The sequence below is a fragment of the Hippopotamus amphibius genome, chromosome 3, assembly GCF_030028045.1.
Source record: "Hippopotamus amphibius kiboko isolate mHipAmp2 chromosome 3, mHipAmp2.hap2, whole genome shotgun sequence".
Classification (NCBI taxonomy): Eukaryota; Metazoa; Chordata; class Mammalia; order Artiodactyla; family Hippopotamidae; genus Hippopotamus; species Hippopotamus amphibius.
In genome coordinates this window covers 199,098,545-199,123,662 of record NC_080188.1, presented here as the reverse complement: position 1 = coordinate 199,123,662, position 25,118 = coordinate 199,098,545, and the positions used below count along the sequence as shown (strand labels likewise).

Below are 25,118 nucleotides of genomic sequence, written 5' to 3'. Positions count from 1 at the left end.
AGATGCTGCCTAACGGGCCTGGGCCTCCGTCCTCTGGATTGAAAAACGAGGTTCCTAACCCCAGTCTTCTCTACATTCCTCCCAACTCTAAGATACCCAAATTTGGGAGGCAGGTGACGTCACTGCGCTGAGCCGGGTGTCCTGTAAGCCATCCTCTCCTGCTCAGCTTCCTCGGGCGGCACTCTGCTCCGTCACCACCTTGTCTCCTGACCACTTGTGCCCTCTAGTGACAAATTCAATTAGATGTCAGGACGGGCCTGGGAACAGTCCGCTCCCGAGCAGCACACGGGGAAATGACACGAATCGCAGGTAAGACTCAGCACGAAGCAAAACAAAGGCAGGCCAAAGACACAGGTGGAAAAAGACGAAAAGAGCCCAAACGGCCACCAGGGAGCCCAGGGCCGCCCCAGAGTGGACGGCCGCTCACTCACAACTCGCACAGGACAGCAGCGCCCCCGACGGCAGCAGCCTCCTTCCTCACGCTCAGTCCAGGCTCACTTTCTTTTTCACTTAGCGAGATAACGGACATATTAGGGCATCTGGAGACGGTCACCCACCTGATGTGGACAGCCAAGCACGTCTGTTCTCAGCACATCTGCAAAGACGTAAAACCTTGTGCTCCTGTCAGCCTCACGGGTCCAAGGATTTTCCAGCGGGGATCGTTTAGACTAACACCTGCGCTGTGTGGGGCCTCGGCAAAGTCCCCAGCCTTCTCAGCACCCCTGGTGTCACCGCCTCAGACACGCATGGCTGGTCTCTCCTCCATCCCAGACGGGATAGCAAACACCAGCGCCACCCCTGGCCACGAAGCTGACCTGTGTACAAATGTCGCTCACGTTTCTCTAGCTCAGGTACACGGAAAGAAACAGATTTCCCTGGTATCAGCAGAGATTAAGGCTGAACAACAGAAACGTCTTCCTAACCATGCTCTGGTTACTGACACATGGGCGAGAGGCAGAAGAAGCTGTGAGAGGAGGAAACATCTGTACACACCGGGAATCGTTCTCGTTCCAACCCTGACTGGAGACGGAGGACAGAGGTAACAAGCGCTGAGGTCTCCTCTCCGCCCGTGGAGTGCAGCACCACCCCGAGGGCCCCACGCACGCGGAGCTCCAGAGCAGGCACCGCCACTCTGTGGTGGCAGCATCAGAAAGGTGGCGGCCCCTCAGGACAGAGGCGGGATGAGGGGACTTTTCAAGGTGATGGGAAAGTTCTACGTCTTGTCTCGAGTGGTGGTTACACCACTGATTACAATGTCAAACCTCATCCGACGGTACACTTCAGGTCTGTGCAGTTCACTGACTGTAGATTATATCCCAATTAAAAAAAAACAGAGGTCAGAGTCTTGGGAAGAGTTAACTTAGAAAACAGCAGACTCCACCAGAATGTAAACTGATACAGCCACTATGGAGAACAGTATGGAGGTTCTTTGCAAAACTAAAAACAGAGTTACCATATGACCCAGCAATCGCACTGCTGGGCATATACCCAGAGAACACCATCATTCAAAAAGACACATGCACTCCAGTGTTCATTGCAGCACTATTTACACTAGCCAGGACATGGAAGCAACCTAAATGCCCATCAGCAGATGAAAGGATAGAGAAGATGTGGTACATACATACAATGGAATATTACTCAGCTGTAGAAAGCAATGAAACTGGGACATCTGTAGAGACATGGATGGACCTAGACACTGTCATACAGAGTGAAGTGAGTCAGAAAGAGAAAAACAAACATTGTATATTAACACAAATATGCGAACTATAGAAAAATGGTACAAACCAACCAGTTTGCAAGGCAGAAATAGAGACACAGATGTAGAGAACAAACATATGGACACCAAGTGGGGAAAGCAGGGAGGGTTGGGGGGGAATGAACAGGGAGATTGGGATACCAAATTGTATGCTCTAAATATATGCAGTTTATTGTATGTTAACTGTATCTCAATAAAAGTTCTTAAAAAAAAAAAAAGAAAATAGTAGACTCCACCACACTTAAGGAGCAGGCTAAGACAGAGAAGGGAGCTGTCATGACCTCAAATCCAGGTATAGTTTTATTGCCCCAAAACCAAGAAAAGAAAACCTCCGTGGCTTCTGCAGTGTCCATGCTGATAAGCTAAGGGGGCGGCCCTGCTGCGTGTGCAGCGTGTGCAGTGGAGGAGAAAGAGTGGTCCTGACATTCCTGACCATCTTGAGGTTGAATTTCCACAATTTACGGTGTCTGGGCCTGTTGTTCTGTGGCCCGCGTGGATGCCGGCACCATGCCTTCCAGGGCTGGGCGAGCACTCGGGAGAGAACCGGTCAGAGCTGTGCTGAGGCCGGAGGGGGTCAGGATGCGGCCACCCCCGGGCGCCACGGAGGCGGGAGGCGCTGTGAGACCTGGCGCACCTGCACACACTCAGTCGCCAGTGGAGAGAGGACTGGCTCTCTATCTCGCTCTGAAGACGCACACCAGCATCTGCCGGGCGCACGGTGAACACTGGCAGCTGCCTTGAGCAACGGTACGAGTGAACTATTTTTCAGTCTGACAAATGACTCTATTTCAAGCCTCACCCATCAGGAAATCTTCCCTGTAACTTTAAGTCGTGGTCCTTCAGCGAAATTCCCTGGTGCCCCAGGCAAAGACACCAGCAGCTCAGAAACACGCAGACAGAGGTCTTCCCTGACAGAGACGCTGGCCAGCACCACGCCCTCCATCTCCGCTGCAGGCGATGGGCCATCTCAGCTCTCCGGGGTCAGCACTCGGGATCTCGCATTAGGTATTTTAGAATAGAAATGGCAGCTCTCCTGCACTCACTCATTCTGTCTCCTGAAGCCTCGCCAAGCCCCTGAGGAAGGACGTCACTGTCACGTGCACACACCCCCTGGCCCTGGGGACCCTCCATGTGGCATCTGCAGCCTACACAGCTCCCCCCCGTGAAGCAGCCCCAACTGCCCAAAGACAACCCTCACCATGTCACCCCCGGTGAACACGGGCACTGCTTTCTGGAGGCCACTACTGACCGTTTTACATCTTGACCAAAATATAGGCAGGTCAATGACATAATACAGCATTTCTACTTCCTCTGCTAAAAATGCATTAGTTGTTCATTTTCAGTATGAGTTATTAAATATATTCTGAGAACATACTGTCACATAACTGTAGGGTAGAAAAAAGGCCACCTTCTTACATAATTTCCAATAGAAATGTACGTGGCGTCTCAATTCATTTGGTCAAAATCAAATCCCTTCCTGCTCAAACAATGGTACTAGGAACTTCCCTGGTGGTCCAGTGCTAGGACTCCATGCTTTCCCTGCTGCGGCCAGGGTTCAATCCCTGGTCAGGGAGCTAAGATCCTGCAAACCATATAGAGCGGCCAAAAAAACAGTCAAAAACACACACACACAAAAATGGTACTAATCAGAAGAGCACTAACCTTCTATCACATGTGAGTGGCTTAAAAGAACCTGGAGTTTCAGGCGAGCTGGCCTCAGCTGCCCGCTGCAGAGAAGAGCCGGTGCCCAGCCTCAGGGGTCTCAGCTGCATGAGGGCCGAGGAGCTAACCCTTATTTCAAAGTCGAATGTAAGGGGCTTCCCCGGTGGCGCAGTGGTTAAGAATCCGCCTCGAATGCAGGGGACACGGTTTTGATCCCTGCTCCGGGAAGATCTCACATGCCGCGGAGCAACTAAGCCCGTGCACCGCAGCTACTGAGCCCTCAAGCCACAACTACTAAAGCTCATGCACCTAGAGCCCGTGCTTCGCGACAAGAGAAGCCACTGCAGCGAGAAGCCCTCGCACCACAATGAAGAGTAGCCCCCGCTCGCCACACCTAGAGAAAGCCCGTGCACAGCAACAAAGACCCAACGCAGCCAAAAAAAGAAAAAAGAAAAAAAAAAAAGTCGACTGTAAGTGACCTCTGGATGGTTTACACTCCTCACGCTCCTGTGCCTCTCCATCCGCGTGGAGAGGACGCAGGTCCTTAAGAAACAACCACTCTCCACTCTTCTTCCCAGGATTTCAAAGTACTTTATACAATCGAATAGCACAAGAGAGAAAGAAGACAGAGCCCACAACTGTGCTAGAGCCTGGCCGGAGGCACCGGAAACTGCAGGAAACTCATTCAAGGACAAGGGCATCGTTACACCGTCTAGGAAAACGGTATAGCAGTGAGAAACTGTCACGCCTCGCAGAGGAGCGTCTACCTCCAAACTCTCCTGGACCCAAGTCTGTCCAGAGCCTGCTCCTCCTTCAGCTGACCGTGTGCACGCGAGCAGGGCTGAGCCCACAGGGACAGCCTCGCCGTGGGTGCTTACCCATGCCGCTTTCACCTCTTCCGAGACGTCAGTTTCATCTTCCTGGAAAGGGAGGAGGAAGAAAAACAAGAGGACCACGGTCACAGGCATCCCTGGAGGCAACAAAGTCAGCCCCATCCGTCATGCACCTGGGAAGTGTGCATGGGAAGTGGGGGCTGACGGCCAAGGGCGCTGTCACTGCTATTTTAGCAGCACCTCAGGAGCGTCCCCTGTAGTCAAAGAGTCAAATGAACCTGGCGGGAAAAGGAGAATCTTTAAGACAGACGACCTCATTCAGGCTCTGTCAGCGGTTGTCTGTCAGTTTGGTCCCGTAACAATCAAACACTTTTGTCCAGTAGTTTCTAACAGGCAACCATCACTGTCTCGTTTCTTGTCTCGCTGAACTGTCCATCTAATTCCAAATGAGTCACAGGTGATCAGGGACCTGACACTGGCTACTTGATGTTTAAATGCCGGTGACGAGGCTGAGTGCACAGGGTGGGGACCAGAGGGGACGGAAGAGCTGAGTCTGTGCGGTCAGTAGGAAGCACAGGAGCCCCGGCTTCAGTTAAAAGCCAAAGTCAAGCTGTTTTATACCACTTGTTCCTTTTTTTTCTCCAAAAGAGTAAACCTGAGTCAGATGACATTCTGAAATTCTCGAGGTTCTGGCAGTACCCCTGAAATCCTTGGTTGGCACCTGAGTGGCTACCACACCTGTTATGTTTGTTTGCACGGCTGCTGTAAATTCGCTGCTTACTGGCAGCCTGCCTACCGTGTGCTCGGCTCTGTCCTAGGCCCTGGGCGTCCAGCCAGAACACTCCAAATGACTCCACACGAGAGGAGCCTTTCTTCTTCTGCTCTTTCTCTCAGTGATGTTTCCTGACAGCCTGCACGACTCACGGCGCCATGTGGGAGGCTTTCTGCTCAGCCCACACGCAGGACGGCCGGAGGGCAGGGTGACGCGCAATGTCCCAGCACAGACAGCCACTTACGTCCTTCGTCCAGAAGTTGATGCCCGTGCCTCTTCTTCGCTCCTTGGGCCGCCTCCTCTCACGGACCGACAGCCTGTTAGAGGACTGATCACCCGGATCCGCTTCCTCGCCCTCTGGTCAGAGAAAAGACAAAGCATGGATCTTAAGACCCTGGGGCCTGTGCATTGGAGGCGGTGCGTTTTCTGAAGCCAGACCTACCATTTCTGTCCATTTCCTTTGCCCCTGCAGCACTTGTGGGAGGCTCTGAACTCTCCAAATCAGAGGCTGCAGACCTACCCGTCCGGAGCAGGTAGGAACTGGTGTAGAGGGAGGGTCTTGGGGCAGGAGGTGACACGGGTGTCGTGGGTTTGTCTGGCTGAGCTGGACACCTCAGGCGACGATACACAGGCTGGAATAAACCCACAGGATGAATGTTAGAGGTCAAGTCCAACCAAAGGGTGAGGAAGGCACATTTATTAAAAATAGGCTTTTCTATGTCAAGAGGCTGACATGTAGTTAATTAGCCAGAAAGGAAACAGTTCTGGACTCCTACCCTGATTATGCTACCAGCTGACAGCAGTCCAGGAAAGTTCTTTCTATACTGATCAAAGGGCACTAGAAAGCACCAACCTTGGTAATAAAAATTCCTTTGATTTTGCAACGCAAACAGGAAGGATGATGGCCTTTTTAAGATGGGGCACTGAAAGGCAAGGTTTACGCAGGAAAAGAAAAGGCTCAGGAATATGAAGAAACAGAATGTGGAGTTATCAGAAAACAGACTAAATCTGAGCCTTGTACCAACCTGCCATAACTAGGCTTATGGACACTTTAAAAAATTCCCACTTTCTGGGATGTCCCTGGCGGCCTAGCAGTTAAGACCCTATGCAGGGGGGCATGGGTTCAATCCCCTGTTGGGGAACTAAGATCCCACAGGCTGCACCCCCATCCCCCAAATAAATAAAAATTAAAAAAAAAAAATCCCACTTTCCCTTTTGAACTAGTTTTTCCCCTGAGAGTTAGGACAGACAGAGGTTGACAATAAAGCTTAACATGGTTTGTTGAAGATGCAGAGTTAAAAAAAATTCTTACTACATGCGAGATTGTTTTTGTTTATAAATTACAGAGACAAAAGCAATAAAATGTAGTCCGCTTGGGAGTCTGACAGAACATGGCTCAGATTCTAGCTGCGGCACGAGTGAGCTGTGTGGCCTGCCGTAAGGGCTCTGAGTTTTGAGTCTCCACTTCCTCCTACATAAAACAGGGGAGATAATGTCTTCCTCACAGAGGGCTGTGAGGACTAAAGGAGATAACGTATGCCATGTGCTCAGGATGGTACTTAGTGTGTAATAAGTACTCAAAACACAGTAGCTGATAAAACAAATGAAATAAACAACAAAATCTCCATTAGTTTATGCAGCCAAGCCATTTAAAGTTAGAGCAAGAAGACTTCTTTCTCCTGTAACTAGGGTGACCGTAAAATTTATCATCCCAACTGGGACATTTCTGAGAGTGAAAAGGACTGGCAGTGATGATCACCCAGAGATAAAAGGTGTCACTGGAACAATCTTAGGGAAACCAGGACTCACGCTCACCTTAAATATAACCTTTGACTGTCAACTGCACTTGAGAAATGAAACGGAAGTCAAAACGTCTACCCCAAAGTGACAGCCTGCGCTCAGGACTAGGGTGCTCTGTGAGAACGGTACCCTGGTGGTGAGGAGGGCAAACTGCACAGTCAACACCTCGCTCCATCTCTGCTGTTTTCTTTATAAATTCTTCTCTGCCTCCATCCCCTCCCCCTCCCCCTCCTTCTGTCCACGTGCAGCTTCTGGGATCTTAGTTCCCTGACCAGAGACTGAACCCGGGCCCCCCGCAGTGAAAGCTGCCCACCACTGGACCGCCAGGGAAGTCCCTGACCTCTTCTTAGCCGTGCAGAACGCTGGGCAAGTTACGTAACCTCTCTGTGACTCCACTGCCTCATATTTTAAAAAGGAATCATAATATCTACCTCAGAGAGTTGTTTTGAGGATTAAGAAATTTAATACACATATGAAATAGTTAAAATAGTGCCTGGCATAAACTAAATAATAAATGTTTATATTTCTACTTGCATTTTATCATACCAAGACCTCTCTTTTCAGAATAGCATGACACACTCAGTCAACCAAACACGGTGGCAATCATCTCACAACATACATACACATCAAGCCATGTTGCAACACTACCTGTCCATGACAACTCAGTAAAACTGGAAAAAAGCGCATTAGTTAACTCCCAGAGGGAAAAAAGGAGCACTTAAGGACGAATATCCTCTGAATTCTTTCACTTACACAGGTCTGCCAACTAAAGACGGACATAAACAGCGTTTTCTGTGCGGAGTCCACTGCACTGTGGGGCAGCGAGGAACAGAGACGCCCCCCGTCACCCTGCTGTCGGCGCCGAGGGCTCACCTCTTCCTCCAGGCTCCGGGTCCAGGGCGGACGGCTCTCCCCAGCGTCCTCTGCGGGGGCCGCTAAGGGCTCACGCTTCTGGGCGCCGTCGTTGAGCCCTCCGGGGCCGCTGGGCTTCGGGCTGGGCTGCTCCTGAGCCTGACGCTCTGCCCTGGACCGGCTGAACGTCCTTTCTGCTTCCTGAAGATCGGTCAGGGCCACACCCTGGGAAAACACCGCGAGGTCAGAGAGGTTTCGCCCTATGCAATAATGCCCCGTGAGTGAGCAGGGCAACTCCTTAAAGATCTAAAGGCACCAAACTCCAAATGAAGCTCCCAGAACCCGTGAGGCTGTTTCAAGCAACATACGCTGAAAACAAACACCTCCACGTGCGGGGACCCAGGCCTCAGTCCAAGTTCACTTCAGACACACACCTGAGCGCTTCCTGCCTGAGCTTCAGACCAGCAGTGACCCGCCCATGGCTTCCACACCCCTGGTTCTCACATCTCCATCTGGACACCCCCGACCCCCAAGAGCACGCAGTCACCAACACAGACTATCCAGCAGATGCCAGGAAAACTGAAGTTTACACACAAAAAGAAGAACCAGGCTCAAAACAGTGAACATTCAGAGCCAGGCTAGGGCAACCACCAAAACAAAAAACCAAACCCACACAAACAAAGAAAAAACCAACCCTGAGGGAGCTGCCAAGACGGCAGAGCAGGAAGAGCTCCCCCTGCCAGGGCACACCAGGGGCACAACCACACACAGGACAACTACTCCCCAGGGGCAACCAGAAAAGGTCTTCCGCTGCCACAGACGTGAAGAACCCCCACAAGACGGGTGGGAGGGGCGCCCCGCCCGTGGGAGAATAATTACAACTGCAGAGGTTCTCCCCAAGGAGCGAGGGGTCTGAGCCCCAGGTCGGGCTCCCCAGCGGGGGGTCCTGCGCTGGGGAAGATGAGCCCCCAGAACGTCTGGCTCTGGAGGCCAGCGGGGCTTCCCTCTGGGAGTCTCCGAAGGCTGTGGGGAGCGGAGACCCCACGCGTGCGGGCGCACACCCCGTCTCACATGCTGCACAACCAGGGCTGAGGCAGTCATTTCAAAGCAGCCTGGGTCAGACCCACCTGCTGGTCTTGGGCGGGCTCCCAGAGAGGCGGGCCTGCGGTGCGGGGGACACAGACACTGGCAGCAGCTGCTCTGGGGAGCTGGCTCCACCAACAAGGACACGGGCGCAGGCAGGCGCCACTGTGGAGTCCTCCCTCCAGCTCATCACCCCCGAACCCTGCCCTGCCCACAGCCCACAGAACACAGGCACCAGGGCTGGGACGCGCGGGCCAGACAACTAACTAGACAGGGACACGGCCCCGTGCAAAGAGGGTGCACGATGACCCCCAGAGCCCACAGCTGCCCCTGCCTGGACACAGCCCTGTCCACAAGAGGGCCCAGGACCCAGGCTCACACACCAGTGCACAGGCGCTAGACCTGGGACCACGAGGGACCTGCAACCAGAGACGCTGGGACCCGGCTCCACCAACCGGGGGGCAGACACCAGCCCCAGGAACCCCTGGGCCCTGGCCCTGCCCACCAGTGAGCCTGCTCCAGCCTTGAGACCAGCCTCACACACCAATGAGTGGACACCACACCAATGGGTGGACACCAGGCCCAGGACAATCACAGCCCACCGCCTGCCGTGGGAGGACCCAGCCCATCCACCAGAAGGTCAGCAACAGCCCAGCAGGCCAACACAAGCTTCGGAACACCCTGGACCCCACAGCTAGCTGTATCACAAACCAGGCCCAACCATCAGCTGTCTGACACCAGCTTTGGGACCCCAGGGCCCTGCAGCCAGACCCCCAGGACCCGGCCCTGCCCACCAGCAGGCCAGTGCTAGCCCCAGGACCTAGTTTTACTCCCCAGTGAAGCGGGCGAGCAGCAGCCCCGGATCTCCTGGACAACTGACTCTACTCCCAGTGAGCAGCACCAGCCAGGGGCCCACAGTCAGCCGCCGTGGGACCCGGCCACGCCACCTGGCAGCCAGCGGCCTCCACACGAGGCAGGGCAAGACTACTCCACAGCTCACCACAACAGAGTGACCCACGCAGCCCTAAGGGGGCACCCCTGGGGCATACGGCTCTGGTGACCAGAGGGCAGTGCACTGCTGGGATATATAGGACACCTTTCACAAAAGGCCACTTCTCCAAGGCTGGGAAATGTAACCAACCTATCAGATATATGGAAATGAAAACAGCAACTTAGGCAAAATGAGGCGACAGAAGAACATGTTCCAAACGAAGGCACAAGATAAAACCCTAGAAGAACAACTAAGTGAAGCAGAGACAGGCCATCCACCTGAGAAAAAGCTCAAGGTAAAGATTGTAAAGATGATCAATGAACTTAAGAAAGAATGAACAGAGTGAGAAGTTGTAAGTTTTTAACAAGTTAGAAAAATACCAAGAACAACCAAATACAGATGAAGGACACAGTAACTGAAATGGAAAACGCACGAGATGGAGTCAGCCGTGCCCTAAACGGTACAGAGGGGTGGGCCAGGGAGGAGGGCAGAGCAGTGGAAATCACCGCCACTGAACAGAACACACACATGCACACACGCGCACACACATTGTATATACAAACCTCATGGTAAGTACAAACCAAAAGTCTATAACAGATACATACACAAAAGAGGGAAAGAAATCCAAACATAACACTGAAGAGAGTCCTCAAATCACAAGGGAAGAGAACAAAAGAAGAAAGGAACAAAAAAGAACTACAAAAACAACAGCAAAACATTAACAAAATGTCAATAAGTACTGATATGTAACTACTTTACATGGAAATAGATTGAATGCTCCAATCAAAAGACAGAAAGGCTGAATGGATAGAAAAACAAGACCCATATATTGGATTGGCCAAAAGTACGGAAAAACCCAAATGAACTTTTGGGCCAACTCAATATATGCTGCCTACAAGAGACACACTTCAGATCTAAAGACACACACAAAGTGAGGGAGTGGAAAAAGGTGTTCTGTACAAATGGAAATCAAAAGAAAGCTAGGTAGCAATACTTATACCAGAAAAACAGACTTTAAAATAAAGACTGTTACAAGAGACAAAGAAGGACAGTACATAATGATCAAGGGATCAGTCCAAGAAGATATACAAATTTTAAATATATATGTACCCAACACAGGAGCGCCTAAATGAATAAAGCAAATATTAATAGACATAAAGGGAGAAATCAACAATAACACAACAACAGTGGGGACTTTAACACCCCACTTACATCAATGGACAGATCATCCAGACAGAAAATCAGTAAGGAAACACTGGCCTTAAGTGACATGTCAGACCAGATGGACTTAACAGATATATAGAGAGAATATTCCATCCAAAAGAAGCAGAATACACATTCTTTTCAAGGGCATATCCTCCACAATAGATTTGTGCTATATCATAAAACAAGTCACAGTAAATTTAAGAAGGCTGAAATCATATCAAGCACCTTTTCCAACCACAAGGCTATGGGACCAGAAATCAACTACAAGAAAAAAACCTGCAAAAAAACCCACAAAAACACATGGGGGCTAAACACTATGCTACTAAACAACCAATGGATCCTGGAAGGAATCAAAGAAGAATTCAAAATATACCTGGAGACAAATGAAATGAAAATACAATGTTCCAAGATCTTGGGGTACTGCAAAGCAGTTCTAAGAGGGAGGTTTCTAGCAATACAAGCCTACCTCAGGAAACAAGAAAAATCTCAAACAACCTAACCTTAACCTAAAGGAATTAGGAAAAGAATAAACAAAACCCAAAGCCAGTAGAAGAAAGAATCATAAAGATCAGAAGTAAACAAGGAATTCCTAGGTGGTGCAGTGGCTGAGAATCCTCCTGCCAATGCAGGGGACATGCATTCAAGCCCTCGTCCTGGAAGACCCCACATGCCACAAAAGCAACTAAGCCTGTGTGCCACAACTATTGAGCCCATGTGCTGCAACTAGTGAAGCCCATGTGCCTAGAGCCCATGCTCCGCAACAAGAGAAGCCACTGCAATGAGGAGCCCACGCACCACAATGAAGAGCAGTCCCTGCTTGCTGCAACTAGAGAAAGCCTGTGTGTGTCAATGAATATCCAATGCAGCCAATAAATAAATAAATAAATATTAAGAAAAAATTTTAAAAACGTTAGGCTTTGGTTACACTGTCCTTGAGTCCCTTTATAAAAAAAAAAGTAAATGAAATAGGGATTAAAAAAATAATAGAAAAGATCAATGAAATTAAGAGCTGGTTCTTTGAAAAGATAAACAAAATTGATAAACCCTTTGCTAGAATCAAAAAAAAAAGAGAGGGCCCAAAAAAATAAAATCAGAAATGTAAAAGAACTTACAACTGACACCACAGAAATACAAAGGATCATAAAAGACTGCTATGAACAACTATATGTCAACTAAGATGAACAACCTAGAAAAATGGACAAATTCCTAGAATGTATAATCTCTTAAGACCAAATGAGGAAGATAGAAAATGCGGACAGATCAATTAACAGTAATAAAATTGAATTGGAAATTAAAAAAAAAAAAGAAGCAAAAAACTCCCCACAAACAAAAGTCCAGGACCAGATGGCTTCACAGGTGAATTCTACTACACATTTAGAGAAGAGTTAACACCTATCCTTTTGAAACTATTCCAAAAATCTGAAGAGAAAGGAATGTTTAAGAACTCATTCTATGAGGCCAGCATCTCCCTGATACTAAAACCAAACAAAGATCTCACAAAAAAAGAAAATTACAGGCCAATATCACTGATGAACATAGATGCAGAAACTCTCAATTAAATATTAGCAAACCAAATCCAACATACATTGAAAGGATTATACACTATGATTAACTGGGACTTATTCCAGGCGTGCAAGGATGGTTTTTTTCTTTTTAAGAACTTTTATTGAGATACAGTTAACAGACAATAAACTGCACATATTTAGAGTGTACAATTTGGTATCCCAATCTCCCAATTCATTCAAGGATGGTTTAATATATGCAAATCAATCAATGTGATACATCACATTAACTGATTGAAGAATAAAACCATATGATCATCTCAGTAGAGACACAAAAAGCTTCTGACAAAATTCAACATCCATTTATGATTAAAAAAAAAAATTCTCCAGCAAAGTGGAAATAGAGGAAACATGCCTCAACATAATAAAGGCCATATATGACAAACCTATAGCTATCATCATTCTCAATGGTAAAAATCTGAAAGCATTTCCTCTATGATCAGAAACAACACAAGGATGCCCACTCCTGTCACTTTTATTCAACATAATATTGGAAATCCTAGATACAGCAATAAGACAAGAAAAAGAAATAAAAGAAATCCAAATTGGAAAAGAAGAAGTAAAACTGTCACTGTCTGCAGATAACATGATCCTATACATGGAAAATCCTAGCCACCAAAAAAATACTAGAATCATCAATGAACTCGGCAAAGGTGCAAGATACAAAATTAATATATAGCAATCAATTGCATTTTATACACTAACAATGAACTATCAGAAAGTGAAATTAAGAAAACAATCCCATTTACCATCATATCAAAAAGAATAAAATACCTAGGAATAAACCTAACTAAAGCAGGTAAAAGATCTGCACTCGGAAAACTCTGACACTGATGGAAGAAACTGAAGATGACACAAACAGATGTAAAGCTATACCATGTTCATTAACTGGAAGACGTAATACTGTTAAAATGACCATACTACCCAAGGGCAATCTACACATTCAATAATAATCCCTATCAAAATACCAATGGCTTTTTCACAGAACTAGAACAAATAATTTAAACATTTGTTTGGCAATATAAAAGACTCTGAATAGCCAAAACAATCTTGAGAAAGAAGAACAGAACTGCAGGAATCATTCTCCCTGAGTTTAGACTATACTACAAAGCTACCATAATCAAAATGGTACCATACTGACACAAAAACAGATGCACAGACCAACAGAGCAGAATTGAGAGCCCAGAAATAAACCCATGCACCTACAGTTAATTAATCTACAACAAAGGAGGCAAGAATACGCAATGGAGAAAAAACAGTCTCTTCAATAAGTGGTGCTGAGAAAACTGGACAGCTACATGTAAAAGAATGAAATTAAAACATTCTCTAATACTATACACAAAAAATAACTCGGAATGGATTAAAGACCTAAATGCAAGACCAGAAACCATAAAAATCCTAGAGGAAAACACAGGCAGAACACTTTTTGACATAAATCATAGCAATATTTTTTTGAATCTGTCTCCTAAGGCAAGGAAACAAAAACAAAAAGAAACAAATGGAACCTAATTAAACTTAAAAACTTTCACACAGCAAATGAAACCACCAACAAAATGAAAAGACAACCTACTGAATGGGAGAAAATATTTGCAAATGATATAACTGATAAGGGGTTAATATCCAAAATATATAAACAGCTTATACAACTCAATATCAAAATAACAAACAACTCAATTTAAAAATGGGCAGAAGGCCTGAACAGACATTTCTCTAAAGAAGACGTACAGATGGCTAGATAGATGCTCGATATCACTCATCACCAGGGAAATGCAAATCAAAGCCACAATGAGAAACAACAAATGCTGGAGAGGATGTGGAGAAAAGTGAACCCTCTTGCACTGTTGCTGGGAATGTAAATTGATACAGCCACTATGGAGAACAGTATGGAGGTTCCTTAAAAAACTAAAAATGCAATTACCATATGACCCAGCAATCCCACTACTGGGCATATACCCAGAGAAAACCATAATTCAAAAAGACACATGCACCCCAATGTTCACTGCTGCACTATTTACAATAGCCAGGTCATGGAAGCAACCTAACCGTCCATCAAGAGATGAATGGGGGCGTCCTAGGTGGTGCAGTGGTTAAGAATCCACCTGCCAATGCAGGGGACACAAGTTTGATCCCTGCACCGGGAAGATCTCACATGCCGCGGAGCAACGAAGCCCATGTGCCACAACTGTTGGGCCTGTGCTTTAGAGCCTGTGAGCCACAACTATTGAGCCCATGTGCCACAACTACTGAAGCCCACATGCCTAGAGCCCATGCTCCACAACAAAAGAAGCCACAGCAATGAGGAGCCAGCACACCACAACAAAGAGTAGCCCCCGCTCATCACAACTAGAGAACGCCCACGTGCAGCAAGGAAGACCCAACACAGCCAATAAATAAATAAATAAATAAATTTATTAAAACAATTGTCTAAAACAAAAGGAGAGAGATGAACAGATAAAGAAAATGTGGCACATATATACAATGGAATATTACTCAGCCATAAAAAGGAACGAAATTGGGACATTTGTAGAGGCATGGATGGACCTAGAGACTGTCATACAGAGTGAAGTCAGTCAGAAAGAGAAAAACAAATATCACATATTAATGCATATATGTGGAATCTAGAACAATAGCACAGATCAACCAGTTTGCAAGGCAGAAACAGAGACACAGATGTAGAGGACAAACATATGGACACCAAGGGGGGAAGCAGGGGGTGGGGTTGGGGTGGGATGAACTGGGTGATTAGGATCGCCATATATACATTACTAATAAAAAAAATCAAGTTGTACACTTTGAATATATACAGTTTATTGTATGTCAATTATATCTCAATAAAAGTCCTTAAAAAAAACCCCACAATGAGATGTCACCTCACACCTGTCAGAATGGCTGTCATCAAAAAGACCACAAGTGACAAATGTTGGTGAAGATGCAGAGAAAAGGGAACCCCCTACACTGCTGGTGGGAATATAAATTGGTACAGCCACTGTGGAAAACAGTATGGAGGTTTCTCAATAAACTAAAAAACAGAACTCCCATATGATCCAGCAATTCCACTTCTGGGTATACATCTGAAAAAACCAAAAACACTAATTTGAAAAGATACATACACCCCAATATTTACAGCAGCATTACTTACAACTGCCAAGATACGGAAGCAACCTAGGTCTCTTATCAACAGATGGATGGATGAAGAAGTGAGATACACACATACACACACGCACAAAATGGAGTATTACTCAGCCACTGACATGAAATTTTGCCATTTGCAACAACGTGGATGGACCCAGAGTGTATCATGCTGAGTGAAAAAAGTCAGATAATAAATGCTGTATGATGTCACTTATATGTGGAATCTAAAAAATAAAATAAACTCGTGAATAACAGAAAGGACACAGACTCACAGATATAGAGAAAAAACTAGTGGTTACTGGGGGAGAGAGAAGAAATATTGGGGCAGGGGATTAAGAGGTACAACTTATTATGCATAAAATAAGTTAACAAGGACATATTTACAACACAGGGAACACAGCCAATATTTTATAACTACAAATGGCATATAATCTTTTTTTTTTTCAAGAACCAAGTTTTTAATAGTATACAAACCCCCTGATAGAAAGAATATAGTCAATAAACACTTTTAAGGCATTTTTTTGTTTTACTCACAGTGAGATCTTCCTATAAAAGTTTTCAAAATATATTCAAAACATTATAAACACATATTCTAAACATAATAAATTTAACAAGATAAACATTATAAATAGAATAAGTTATGATTTTAAGTCACAAAACATGTCTTAGCATTTATTCATTCATCCTTGTTAGTATTTACCACTTTATTAACATGATAATTGATTAGGTTGGTGAATTTTCCTTTGCCTATAGAAAGTCAAGATTAAGAATATTCTTCATAATTTTTATTCTAGTAAAAAATCGACAAGAAGGCAGACAGCAGTATCAAGCAGTATCAGCAGTATTTTGTCTTGTGGAACTGAAAACCACAGCCACAGAAAGATAGAGAAAATGAAAAAGCAGAGGACTCTGTACCAGATGACGGGACAGGATAAAACCCCAGAAAAACAACTAAATGAAGAAGAGATAGGCACCCTTCCAGAAAAAGCATTCAGAATAATGATGGTGAAGATGATCCAGGACTTTGAAAAAAGACTGGATGCAAAGATCGAAAAGTTTACCAAAGACCTAGAAGAATTAAAGAGCAAACAAACAGAGATATGCAACACAATAACTGAAATGAAAAATACCCTAGAAGGAACCAACAGCAGATTAATGGAGGCAGAAGGGCGAATAAGTGACCTGGAGACAGAATGGTGATAATCACTGATGCGGAAAAGAATAAGGAAAAAAGAATGAAAAGAACTGAAGACAGCCTAAGAGACCTCTGGGACAATGTTAAACGTGCCAACATTCACATTATAGGGGTCCCAGAAGGAGAAGAGAGAGAGAAAGGGCCTGAGAAAATATTGGAAGAGATTATAGTTAAAAACTTCCCTAACATGGGAAAGGAAACAGCTACCCAAGTCCAGGAAGCACAGAGAGTCCCAGGCAGGATAAACCCAAGGAGAAACACGCCAAGACATATAGTAGTCAAATTGACAAAAATTAAAGACAGAGAAATGTTATTAAAAGCAACAAGGGAAAAATGACAAATAACACACAAGGGAACTCCCATAAGGGTAACAGCTGATTTCTCAGCAGAAACTCTGCAAGCCAGAAAGGAGTGGCACGATATATTTCAAGTGATGAAAGGGTAGAACCTACAACCAAGAATACTCTACCCAGCAAAGATCTCTTTCAGATTCAATGGAGAAATCAAAAGCTTTACAGACAAGCAACAGCTAAGAGAATTCAGCACCACCAAACCAGCCCTGCAACAAATGCTAAAGAACTTCTCTAAGCGGGAAACATAAGAGAAGAAAAGGAAACAACAACAAACCAATTAAGAAAATGGTAAGAGGAACATACATATTGATAATTACATTGAATGTAAATGGACTAAATGCACCAACCAAAAGACACAGACTGGCTGAATGGATACAAAAACAAGACCCATATATATGCTGTCTACAAGAGACCCACTTCAGACCTAGGGACACATACAGACGGAAAGTGAGGGGATGGAAAAAGATGTTCCATGCAAATGGAAATCAAAAGAAGGCTGGAGTAGCGATACTCATATCAGATAAAATAGACTTTAAAATAAAAAATGTTACAAGAGACAAGAAAAGACATTACATAAAGATCAAGGGATCCATCCAAGAAGAAGAGATAACAATTATAAATATATATGCACCCAATATAGGAGCACCTCAATACATAAGGCAAATGCTAACAACGATGAAAGAGGAAATGCAAGGCAGAAATAGAGACACAGATGTAGAGAAAAAACACATGGACACCAAGTGGGGAAAGCGGGGAGGGTTGGGGGGGATGCATTGGGAGATTGGGATACCAAATTGTACACTCTAAGTATATGCAGTTTATTGTCTGTTAACTGTATCTCAATAAAAGTTCTTTAAAAAAATCAATATTGCTAGATATTTAATGAATAACAACATTGGCAGCTTACAGTAATCAAAGCCATTCCTTTCTGAATACACTAAGAAATATACTGCCAATAAATCATTAATGGAGTTGTCAGTTATGTTGAATATTTCTTAATATTTTGAAAACTAATCTAGTAGCAATCAGCGTAAAATTCGTGATTATGTTAGTATACAAATGGCATATAATCTTAAAAATTTTTAATCACTATGATATACACCTGAAACTAACAATATTGTAAACCAGCTATAACTCCATTTTAAAAAATTGAAAAAAAAAAACACAAAAACCCAACCCCTGAACTAGCTTTTCCCTAACATAATTTTGTAACTAAATGTAGGAACCACACAGAGACATTCCACCAATCAAAATTTCCCCCAGGCTCACAGGAGCAGGAGCAGCAGCACAGAAGGAAAGGAAACAACGAGGAGACACCTGCAGGAGAAGAGGAGGGTTAGGTATAGGCTGCTTCTGACTCAAGCAGTTATGTGCTCACGCCCTCAGGAGAGGGAAGGTCCAAAGCCAGAAGGTACTACTCACTCATTTGCTCACTCATTCTCTTACAAAAAGTTACTGCGTCTTTGAGCACTGGAACTACAAAACACAAGTCAAGTGATTCCTGTACTCAAGAACCATAATCAAATGGAAAGGACATAAGAAAACAGATGAGTATAATGGAAAGTAAGTATTAAGACAGAAACATCTGACCGAACCTATTCTACTTCTGGGTCTACACCCAAAAGAACCAAAAGCAGGGTCTCCAGAGGTATCTGCACACCCTCGTTCACAGCCACTCTGTCCACAGCGACCAAAAGGTGGAAGCAACCCACGTGTCCATCGGCAGAGGACGGATGGACACAGTGTGGCGCAGACACACAAAGACGTGTGGTTCAGCCTTAGAGAGGCAGGAGATTCTGACACGTGCTGCCAAACGGATGAACCTTGACGACAGTACGCTGAGTGAAACAAGCCAGTCACAAAAGGACAAAACCTGTGTAATTCCACTCACGTGAGTTACCTAGAGTCAAGGTCATAGAGATAAAAAGTAGAATGGTGGCTGCCAGAAGCTGTGGGGAGAGAGGGCTTGTTTGATGGGTGGAGAGTCTCGGTTTGGGAAGAAGAAAGCCGTTCTGGAGACGGATGGTGGTGGCGACTGCAAAATAATGTGAATGTGTTTAACAGCGATCAACGATGCGCTTAAAGATGGCTAAAATATTAAGTTGTGTGTTATGTATATTTCGCCACAATAGCCCAAACCAAACCAATAATGGTCAGTCTGGTCCTCGTGGGGGTTATGTCCTGTGGGGAAACAAAGCACCACCGAGCTCCAGCAGCAACGGCACAGGAAGGTACCCGACCTCCCTGGAGGCGTGGGGACGACAGGCCACACACTCGGCCCCCTCAGTCCACTGCTCTGCTGCTTGGCGTCTGTAGCAGCTGAAACTGCGGGGCTTCCCCTCTTCACCGGAAACTGCCTTCCACTCCCTCCTGCACCATCTCCTGGTTGACTCCTCCGTTCTGCTGCCCTGGCCCATCCTCCTGTGCCTCCTTGACGCCCAATCACAGCCTTGCTCCACGGTCGCTGCCACACACCTGTCCCCTCCAGCTCAGCTGAGGGGCCTCCAGGCTTCACAGACCACTCCCATCAATTCTCCACATGCACGGCGACTTTGGCAAAATATAACATAGATCATATCGGACTCTTTCTTACTTCAAAGCCTCCCTTAGGGACTCTTTTCTTTTTATAACATCATTATTGAAATATAATCCACATATCATAAAATCCACCCTTTTAAAGAGTATAATTTCCTGTTTTTTAGTATATTCACAGAGCTGTTCAAAATCCCCATCTAACTTCAGGTCATTTCATCACCCTAGAAAGAAGAAACCCGTTTCTGGGGATTTGCCTAGCCTGGACATCTTCATACAAAGGGAATCACGCCAGGTTTCTTTCACTCAGCGTAACTTTTTCTTATGGTTCATCCACACTGTGGCATCATCATGCAGCAGGACTTCATTTCTTTTTATTGACAAATAATATTCCATTGAATATGCAACATTTTGTTTATGCATTCATTAATCAGTGGAAATTTGTGTGGTTTTTTCCCCAGTTTTGTTAACTGCTTAATTTATTTGGGCCCCCACTTGGGCCCACTGTTCCCACACCGGCCGGGGACCGCGGGGGCAGCGCCAGCCCCACCACGCTGACCTTGCTGCTGCCGGGAGCCAGGACGCGGCTTTCCAGCGAGCCTGCACACTCCACACGTAGGCTTGGTCTATACAGCAAGTTAGTGCTGGCCAGAGGTGGTAGGATTTGGGTTTGGCTCCTGTGAACAATGCTGTTATAAACATCTGTGTAGGAGCTTTTGTGTAGATGCCTGTTTTATTTCTCTTGAGCACACACCCAGGAGCAGTGCGGCGGGTCCCATGGTAACTCTCTCCTGCAGGAATTAAGGTGTGGACCTTCAGCATGAGTGGAATGATTAGTCTCAGGGAGGAACGGAGAGAAATCTGCTCTGTGCCTGGAAGAATAGAAGCGAGAGCCGCTCTATGGCGCTATGAATTCATTTGATCCTATGCAGTGTAAAATTTAACACGAAAGCTCTCACTGCAATGGCTGGAATAAGGCACTCATCATTTTTCAAGTGTACTTTCAATGGAAAGGCAGACAGACAAAAGGACTCAAACACGGAGGTCACTCACTTGGGTAGACCTTCGAGTCTGCCGAGCTTGTCTGGAGCGTGCTTTCCGTAACGACTCAGCTTCCTCATCCCGTACAGGAGTCAGATACGACCTGCAGGGAAGAAGAGTCACACCAGAGGTGAGGCCCCAGGGACAGTCTGCACACCGAGGGGATTTCTGTGCTCTAAGATGAAGTCAGGGCGACTCAACCCCACAGAAGGCTATCGGTGAACGTTACTTAAGCCAAGACATCATCTGTAAACGTATCGCTGTTTCCATATCACTGATGCACAACCACATCACCCGTGACTGTAAAATGAGAACTGTCTCTCACTGTTTATTTCTTTTCTTGCCTTAGTGCTCTGGCGAGAACCTCCAGAACATGCTGAAAAGCAGTGACGACAGCCGTTTGCCTGCTTGGCTCCTGCCTCCAGAGAGACAACTTCCGGCTGAGACACTGCAGAACGCTGCCCCTCCAGGGAGGCAGTCCCTCCCCACCCCATGGCAGAGGGCTGGGAGGGGCTTGTTGTTATTGGTTTTGTTTTTTAATCATTAGTGTGTGAACTTTATCATAAGCCTTTCTTCCCCATATACTGAGGTAATCATTTCCTTCTTTTTTCTGTTAATACGGTGACTTAGGCCGAACAATTCTGACTGATAAAACAACAGTGAATTGCTGGGATGAGCTCAGCTTGGTCAGGAGGTAGCGTCATTCATACAGACTTACATTTTACACCGATTCAGTATGATTTACTTCAAGGTTTCTCCATCCGTGTTCATGCAAGAAATCAGCCTGTAATTCTCCCTTCTTATAATAACCTGGCCAGTCTGGGAATTAACGTTATGAAAGTTGGCACGTGTTTTCTCCTTATCTATTTTCTTTGAGAATCTGTGTAAGATTGGGGTCATTTCCTCCTTAAATAATTGGAAGAGTTCACCAACAGGGCCATCTGGGTTTAGAGTGTTCTCTATGGGAAGGTTCTAGATAAGGGTTTCAATTTCTTTAATAGAATTAGGCCTATTCAGATTTTCTGTTTTGGTAATATTTGTTTTTCAAGGAATCTTACCTATATTTTCATACTTAGTGCCACAAAATTGTTCATAATATCCTAATAATACATTTTAATTGTCACTGTAACACAAGCACACCTCAGAGATATAATAAGGTCAGTTCCAGACCATCGCAATAAAGTACGTCACATGAAATTTTTGGCTTTCCAGCACATATAAAACTTACGTCTATACTATACTGTAGTCTAGCAAGTGTGCAACAGCATCATGTCTTAAAAAACCAATGTACACACTTCAAAAAACATCGTGAACGGTGCTGACCATCACCTGAGGCGTCAGCAAGCTGCGACCTTTCTGCTGGGAGGGTCCTGCCCGGGTGCTGGTGGCTGCCGATGGTCAGGGTGGGGCTGCTGGGGGCTGGGGTGGCTGTGGCCATCCCTTCAAGTAAGACAGCAGTGAAGCGCGCCTCACGGATTGGCTCTTCCTTCCACGGAAGATTTCTCTGTAGCCTGCAATGCTATTTGATAGCATTTTACCCACTGTAGAACTTCTTTCAATACTGGAGTCAATTCTCTCAAATCCTGCCATGGCTTTATCAACTATGCGATGTAATATTCTAAACCCTTTGTTGTCATCTCAGTAACCTTCACAGCATCTTCACCAGGAGCAGATTCCATTGCAAAAAAACACTTTCTTTTTTTAATTTTATTTTTTTAAATTGAATTACAGTTGATTTACAATATTGTGTTAGTTTCAGGTGTACAGCAAAGTGATTCAGTTGTACGTATACATATATCTATTCTCGTTCAGATTCTTTTCCCTTATAGGTTATTAGAAGATATAGTTCCATGTGCTATACAGTAGTTCCTTATTGTTCATCTATTTCATGTGTAGTAGTGTGTATATGTTAACCCCAAACTCCTAATTCACCTCCACCATTCCCCTTCGGTAACCATGTTTGTTTTCTATGTCTGTGAGTCTATTTCTGTTTTGTACGTAAGTTCATTTGTATCTTCTTTTTAAGATTCCACATATAAGTGATATCATGTGCTATCTGTCTTTCTCCATCTGGCTTACTTCACTTAGTGTGATCATCTCTAGGTCCAACCATGTTGTCGCAAACGGCATTATTTCATTCTTTCTCATGGCTGCATAACATTCCACTGTATGTGTGTACCACTTCTTCTTCATCCACTCACCTGTCCACAGACATTCAGGCTGCTTCCGTGTCTTTGCTGCTGTAACCAGTGCCGCAGTGAACAAGAAGCCACTTTTTCTGCTCGTCCATAAGAAGCAACTCTTCGTCCTTTAAGTTTTATCCTGAGATTGTAGCAATTCAGTCACATCTTCAGGCTTCCACTTCTAATTCTAGTTCTCTTGCTTTTTCCACCAAATTTGCCATTACTTCCTCGACTGAAGTCTTGAACCCTCGAAGTTATCCATGACGGTTGGCATCTACTTCTTCCAAACTCCTGTTAAGGTTGATATTTTGATCTCTTCCCATGAGTCATGAATGTTCTTAATGGCATCCAGAATGGTGATTTCTTTCCAGAGGGTTTTCAGTTGACTTTGCCCAGACCCATCAGAGGAATCACCATCTATGGCAGCTACAGCCTTACAAAATGTATTTCGTTAACAATAGGGCTTGACAGTGACTCCTACATCCACAGGCTGCAGGACGGATGTGTTTACATGCATGAAAACGACATGCATCTCACCGTCCATCTCCATCAGAGCTCTTGGGTGACACCAGGTGTACTGTCAGTAAGCATAATATTTTGAATCTTTTTTTTTTCTGAGCAGTAGGTCTCAACCGTTGGCTTAAAATATTCAGTAAATCATGCTGTAAACAGATGTGCTGTCATCTAGGCTTTGTTGTTCCATTTACAGAGCACAGGCAGAGTAGATCTAGCATAATTCTTAAGCACCCCAGGATTTTCAGATGGTAAATGAGCACTGACTTCAACTTAAAGTCACCAGCTGCATTAGCTCCTAACAAGAGAGTCAGCCTGTCCTTTGAGGCGCTGAAGCCAAGCACTGACTTCTCCTCTCTGGCTATGAAAGTCCTGGATGGCATCTTCTTCCAATAGAGGCTGTTTAACCTACACTGAAAACCTGTTGTTCAGTGCAGCACCTTCATGAACTGTCTTAACTGGATCTTCTGGGTAACCTGCTGAAGCTTCTACATCATCACCTGTGGCCTCACCTTATGTTACTGAGAATGGCATCTTCCTTAAACCTCATGAGACCACCACTGCTAAGTTTCAAACTATTCTTCTGCAGCTTCCCCACCTGATCTTTCAGCCTTCATAGAATTGAAGAGAGTTAGGGCCTTTCTCTGTATTAGGCTTTGGTTTAAGGAATGTTGTTTCTGGTTTGATCTTCTGTCCAGACCACTTAGACTTTCTCCATGTCCGCAATAAGGCTGTTTCGCTTTCTTACCATTTGTGTGTCCACTGAAGTAGCAGCTTTAATTTCCTTCAAGAACTTCCCTTTGCATTCCTGGCTTGGCTAACTGTTTGGTGCAAGAGCCCCAGCTTTAGGCCTATCTAGGCTTTACCTGTGCCTTCCTCACTAACTGTAATCATTCCTAGTGTCTGATTTAAAGTGAGAGACGTGTGACTCTTCCTTTCACTTGAATACTTAGAGGCCCTTGTAGGGTTATTAATGGGCCTGATTTCAGTATTGTTGTGTCTCAGGAAACAGGGAGGCCCGAGGAGAGGGGGAGGGACAGGGGAACTGCTGGTCGGTGGAGCATTAAAAATACAGCATTTGTTGATTAAGTTTGTGGTTTCACACGGGTGTGGCATGTGGCATCCCAAACAATTACAGTAACATCAGATATCACTGATCACAGATTTCATAACAGATACAGTAACGAGGAAGTCTGAAATATTGTGAGAGTAACCAAACGTGACCCAGAGACATGAAGTGACCAAACGCTGGGAAAATGGCTCCGACAGACTGATCTGACGTGGGCAGCCACTGACCTTCAATCTGTGAACAACGCAGTATCTGGAAGTGATGATGCGAAGCACAAGAAAATTAGGTCTGCTTGTATCTACAGCAACAGTTCTCAAATCGTTTGGTCTGAGGACCCTTTCACATTTTAAAAAATTACTGAGGATCCCCAAACAGCTTTTGTTTATGTGGGGTGTATCTATTAATATTTACCTTATTAGGCATCAAAATTGAGAAATTAAACATGTACTCATTAATTCATTTGAAAATGATAGCCCTACTACATGTTAATATAAATAACTTATCTTTTATGGAAAATAACTAAATTTTCTAAAACAAAAAAATTCAGTATGAGTGGCATTATTTTACATTTTTGTAAATTTCT

General features: G+C 45.1%; 1 protein-coding gene across 13 annotated transcripts in view; it reads right to left on the bottom strand.

Annotated features, from left to right (window-relative positions):
* Window positions 1-25,118, bottom strand: part of PPP1R12B (protein phosphatase 1 regulatory subunit 12B) — a 200,611-nt gene that overhangs the window by 60,651 nt on the left and 114,842 nt on the right. For 6 of the 13 annotated variants that reach the window (XM_057726488.1, XM_057726489.1, XM_057726491.1 and 3 more), the window contains 5 exons: window positions 20,783-20,873; window positions 7,697-7,900; window positions 5,466-5,655; window positions 5,268-5,380; window positions 4,297-4,338 (listed from right to left, as the gene is read on the bottom strand). In XM_057726488.1, coding sequence (XP_057582471.1) covers window positions 4,297-4,338; window positions 5,268-5,380; window positions 5,466-5,655; window positions 7,697-7,900; window positions 20,783-20,873 — 640 coding nt within the window. Of the gene's footprint in view, window positions 1-4,296; window positions 4,339-5,267; window positions 5,381-5,465; window positions 5,656-7,696; window positions 7,901-20,782; window positions 20,874-21,487; window positions 24,788-25,118 lie in introns of those variants that run through there. The other 7 variants (XR_009052570.1, XR_009052572.1, XR_009052569.1 and 4 more) reach the window with 7 other exon arrangements.